This window comes from Penaeus chinensis, chromosome 19 (genome assembly GCF_019202785.1).
Source record: "Penaeus chinensis breed Huanghai No. 1 chromosome 19, ASM1920278v2, whole genome shotgun sequence".
NCBI classification, from domain to species: domain Eukaryota; kingdom Metazoa; phylum Arthropoda; class Malacostraca; order Decapoda; family Penaeidae; genus Penaeus; species Penaeus chinensis.
In genome coordinates, this window is record NC_061837.1 from 30,366,344 (window position 1) to 30,371,343 (window position 5,000).

At 47.2% G+C, this 5,000-nt stretch overlaps 1 protein-coding gene across 1 annotated transcript in view; it reads right to left on the reverse strand.

The window, feature by feature from the left end:
- Positions 1 to 374: 374 nt before the first annotated feature.
- The window catches only part of LOC125034995 (salivary glue protein Sgs-3-like), a 10,738-nt gene continuing 6,112 nt past the window's right edge, over positions 375 to 5,000 (reverse strand). Inside the window, exons 2-3 of the mRNA XM_047627039.1 lie at positions 3,925 to 4,351; positions 375 to 409 (exon numbers count right to left, since the gene is read on the reverse strand). Of these exons, the coding sequence (XP_047482995.1) occupies positions 375 to 409; positions 3,925 to 4,351 (462 nt within the window). The remainder of the gene's footprint in view (positions 410 to 3,924; positions 4,352 to 5,000) is intronic.

Sequence of the window (5,000 nt, forward strand, 5' to 3'; positions counted from 1 at the left end):
TTTTATTATTTTTTTTTTTTTAAAATTTTTTTTGGGGGTTTTTTGGTCCCTTTTGCCATTGTTTTTGTTGTTGTTGCTGTCTTTGCTGTTATTATCAGCGAGAGAGAGAGAGAGAGAGAGAGAGAGAGAGAGAGAGAGAGAGAGAGAGAGAGAGAGAGAGAGAGAGAGAGAGAGAGAGCGAGAGCGAGAGAGCGAGAGAGCGAGAGAGCGAGAGAGCGAGAGAGCGACCGCGAGAGAGCGAGAGCGAGAATGATCAATGACTAGAACCGAATTTCCTCCCACATAACAAAACAAAAGTTAGGGAGAGATTTACGAAAACAAAACTTTGAATTTATGAAAGAGAGGATGCTGTTCTGAAGGGCTGATTGGTGTAATTAATGAGCCAAGTTTGAATGCGGGAGAGTGAGGCCTGAGAAAAATGGCGCAAGGGGAATTTGATGGTTAAGGCGGCGGAGGAAAGGAAAAGAGGGAGAGGGAGAGGTGGAGGAAGCTGAGGAAGAGTTGGAGGAGGAGGGAGAGGGAGAGGTGGGGGAAGCTGAGGAAGAGTTGGAGGAAGAGGGAGAGGAAGCTGAGAAAGAGTTGGAGGAGGAGGGAGAGGAAGAGGGAGAGGAAGAGGGAGAGGAAGGTGAGGAAGAGTTGGAGGAAGAGGGAGAGGAAGAGGGAGGGGGTGAGGTTTTGGAAGGTGAGGAAAAGGGAGGGGGAGGTAATCAAAAGTTGGAGGAGAAGGGAGAGGAAAAGAGAGAGGAAGGTGAGGAAATGTTGGAGGAGGGAAGGGGAAAGAGGGAGAGGAGGAGGGAGAGGAAGAGGGAGAGGAAGGTGAGGAAGAGTTGGAGGAGGGAAGGGAAAAGAGGGAGAGGAAGAGGGAGAGGAAGGTGAGAAAGAGTTGGAGGAGGAGGGAGAGGAAGAGGGAGAGGAAGGTGAGAAAGAGTTGGAGGAGGAGGGAGAGGAAGAGGGAGAGGGAGGTGAGGAAGAGGAAGAGGAGGAAGGAGAGGGAGGTGAGGAAGAGGAAGAGGAGGAAGGAGAGGGAGGTGAGGTGGAGGGAGATTGAAGGGCGAGAAAAATGGTGAAAGGGAAATTCGACGGTTAAGGCGGAGGAAGCCGATGGAGGAGGGAAGGAAACAGAAGGAGAAGGAGAGGTGGAGGAAGAGAAGGAGGAGGAGGGACAGGAAGGTGAGGAGGAGGAAGAAAGAAAAAGTGGGAGAACGTGGGAGAGGAAGATGAGGAAGAGATGGAGGAGGAGGATGGAGAGGAAGAGGAGGGGGTCGACAGAAGAGGGAAGAAAATGAGGAATAGGAAGAGATGGAGGAAGGTGAGGAAGAGATAGGGAAGATAAGAAAAAGAGGAAGAGGAAGGGGAAAGATGGAAGAAGATGAGGGAAAGGAAGAAGATAGAGAGAAAGGTGAGGAAGATACAGAGGAGGAGGAAAGGGTAGAGGAGGAGGGAGAAGATGAGAAGTAAGAAGAAGAAGAGGAAGAGGTGGAGAAAGAGAAGGGAAGAAAGAGAGAGAGAGAGAGGAAGGTAAGGAAGAAGGAGAAAAATACGAAGAAGAAATGGATAGGAGAGATTTGAGAGAAGGGATGAGGCAAAGATAAGAAAGAGACCAAGAAAGAGGTAGATGAAGAGGAAGAAAGGGGAAAATAAGAATAAGAATAGGAATAAGAATAAGAATAAGAAAAGAGGAAAGCGGAGAGCAAGAAGGAGAGGAAGAGGGAGAGAGAGGATGACGAAAAAAAAAAAAAAAAACAAGTGTAAAAGAAGATACATATGGAATCTTTCTCTTGATAAATAGATGTGTGAATACTGTATACATGTGTAATGCAAGCGTATATATCGGAATAGAAACCTTTATAAGAAAATGACAGAAGGTGAGATTCTGGGATAAAAATGATTTGTTTATTTATTGGCTGATCTCGCACAGAAAGCATCTCGAAGTGAAGGCTCCTTGTCTGTATAGGACCGAAGGCATCCGATTTCTGGAAAAAAACAAACAAACAAACAAACTGGCAACTGACCATGAACTTTGGGATGTTCCAATTCGCAATTTTTTCCCCTCTTTTTTTATTCTAATCAGGTAGTGTTTACATCAATTTGGCACTTTTATTGCTTTCTGGCAATTCCCTTTTTTCCGATTCGCCAGTTTTCAAAATTCTAATCGGCTCATGTACACATCAATTTGGTATTTTTTAAGATCCCCGTGTACTATTTTCTACTGCGATAAAGCGATTTTGGAGTGATCTACACCTTTTTTTTTTCTTATAACTGGACGGGTATAGATTCAAAGCAAGGAGACTATTAAGGAATGAACTATTAAGAAGAAATTATTAAGGAATTAACTATTACATCAGTACACGGTTTTTTTTTTTTTGCGGAAGGGAGGATATAACACTACCTTGATTTACCGTTGCCAGAAGAGTTGAATGAGCAGGCAGACTAGCGAACCTTTGCATATGTCTATCGATGTGTTGTGAGATATATACGAGGTAAATGGAAATGTGGAAACGCTTAAAAAAAAAAGATGATTAAATGGATTGCATTTCCCAGAACATACCAATTAGCTTTGGAAAGTTTCGCAAGTACAGCCGTTTCAGTGATATTCAGTCAATACGATGGAAATGAAAGTTGCCGTGAATATTGATAGCCATGGCAGTAACAAGCTATATTTCTAATGGATATATCTCGGTTATAGAGGGTGACGATGACGACGGGAAGAAGGAAGGAAGAGGCAGAGGGAGAGGAAGAAAAATGAGGATGAGGAAGATGATGTGGACAAAGAAATAGGGTAGGAAGAGGGTAAAGAGAAGGGGGAGAGAAAGGACGCCGATAGAGAAAGGAAGCAGCAGAGGGAGAGGGGAAAAAAAGGGATAAGGAAGGGAGGAGAGCGAAGGGGAGAAGAGGAAGAAGGTAGGGAAGAAGGGAGAGGAAGGGGAAGAAAGGAGAAAGAGGGAGAGAGAGGATGTTGAAAGGACCGACAGAGTAAAATAGGGTATAGAGAGAACCGTTCGCTTGATATATAAATATGTACATACTATATAAGCGTGAAATGTAGGTGTACAGTATATACACCAAAGTTGGTGAATAACGCTTTCACTTCTACAGAACAACGTCAGGCAGAGCAAGAAAACACACACGATTATCATAGTGATTCCCTTTTTTCTCCCCTTCGTGGTTCTACTCGCACTTACGAAGTACAACCATATTCATAACACCCGGCGTTCATTTCACGAGACATTTGACGCGGAGAGACCCAAGCGCGCGGTTCTTCTGCTGTCTCTCCGCATCATTAACTCCTCCGAAAGTGTTATTACGAATGGCTTCTAATCCATCACGCGGCCGCCAGCTGGGAGGAAAGGCCAAGGGGGGGGGGAGGGGGGGAGGGGCGAACGTTTAAGGATGGGGCGGTTGGGAGGAGGGGAGGGAGGAGGAGGCGAGGAGGAGGGAGGGAGGAGGGGAGGAGGGGAGGAGGATGGATCGGCAGGGGGAGGGGTGATGGATGGATCGGCGGGAGGAATGGGGGGGGGGGAATGGGGGAGAGGGGTGTGAGGGAAGGGTACCGGTGGAGAGAAGGGAGGGTATTTCCTGGCGGGGGGGGGGGGGGGGAGTGGGAGCTAAAGAGGGAGAATCCTTGGAGCCGCGGTGTGGTGTGGGGATGAAGGAGAAGGGTGTGTGAGGGAGGCGGAGTGTGGGTGGCGAGGTGGTGGAGAGTGGGAGAAGGGTGTGCGAATGGTGGAGAAGGATTTGCGAGTGGTGGAAAAGGGTGTGCGAAGGATTTGTGAGTGGTGAAGGGTGTGCGAGTGGTGGAGAAGGGTGTGCGAAGGATTTGTGAGTGGTGGAGAAGGGTGTGCGAAGGATTTGTGAGTCGTGAAGGGTGTGCGAGTAGTGGAGAAGGGTGTGCGAAGGATTTGTGAGTGGTGGAGAAGGGGTTACGAGTGGTGGAGAAGAGGGTGCGAGTGGTGGAGAAGGATTTGCGAGTGGTGGAGAAGGGGTTACGAGTGGTGGAGAAGAGGGTGCGAGTTGTGGAGAAGGATTTGCGAGTGGTGGAGAAGAGAATGCGAGTGGCGGAGAAGGGTGTGCGAGTAGTGGAGAAGGCTTTGCGAGTGGTGGAGAAGGGGGTACGAGTGGTGTAGAAGGGCGTGCGAGTGGTGGAGAAGGGGCTACGAGTGGTGGAGAAGGTACGAGTGGTGGAGAAGGGGGTACGAGTGGTGGAGAAGGGGGTGCGAGTGGTGGAGAAGGGTGTACGAGTGGTGGAGAAGGGGTTGCGAGTGGTGGAGAAGAGGGTGCGAGTGGTGGAGAAGGATTTGCGAGTGGTGGAGAGTGCGAGTGGCGGAGAAGGGTGTGCGAGTGGTGGAGAAGGCTTTGCGAGTGGTGGAGAAGGGGTACGAGTGGTGTAGAAGGGCGTGCGAGTGGTGGAGAAGGGACTACGAGTGGTGGAGAAGGTACGAGTGGTGGAGAAGGGGGTACGAGTGGTGGAGAAGGGGGTGCGAGTGGTGGAGAAGGGTGTACGAGTGGTGGAGAAGGGGTTGCGAGTGGTAGAGAAGAATGTTAGAGTGAGTATAGATGGAGAGGATCACAAAGATTACCAAGATGAGAAATGATGGAGAAAAAAAAAAAAAAAAACGATGTAAAATGCTGTTGGAGGAGGGTATGGGGGGGGGGGCAATAGAAAATGGGGGAAGGGGAGGGGGCATTCTCTTAATTTGTACTTTCTCCCATGTACTTTTTTTTACTTTTTCTTATTGATTTTGTTCTCTGTCCCTCCTCCTCTCCTTCCGTCTGCCGCGGATGATAGTATTAATACTGTTATTGTTGGCCGGGTGATCAGCTTTCTATTTGTTATTGTAATTTATTTGTTCATCCATTTATTCATTTTTGTTATAAGTGTTGTTGTTGATGGTGTTTTTACTGTTGTTGTTATTATTATTATTATTATTATTATTATTATTGATATTACTATTACCATTATTACTATTATCATTATTATTATTATCATTATCATTATTATT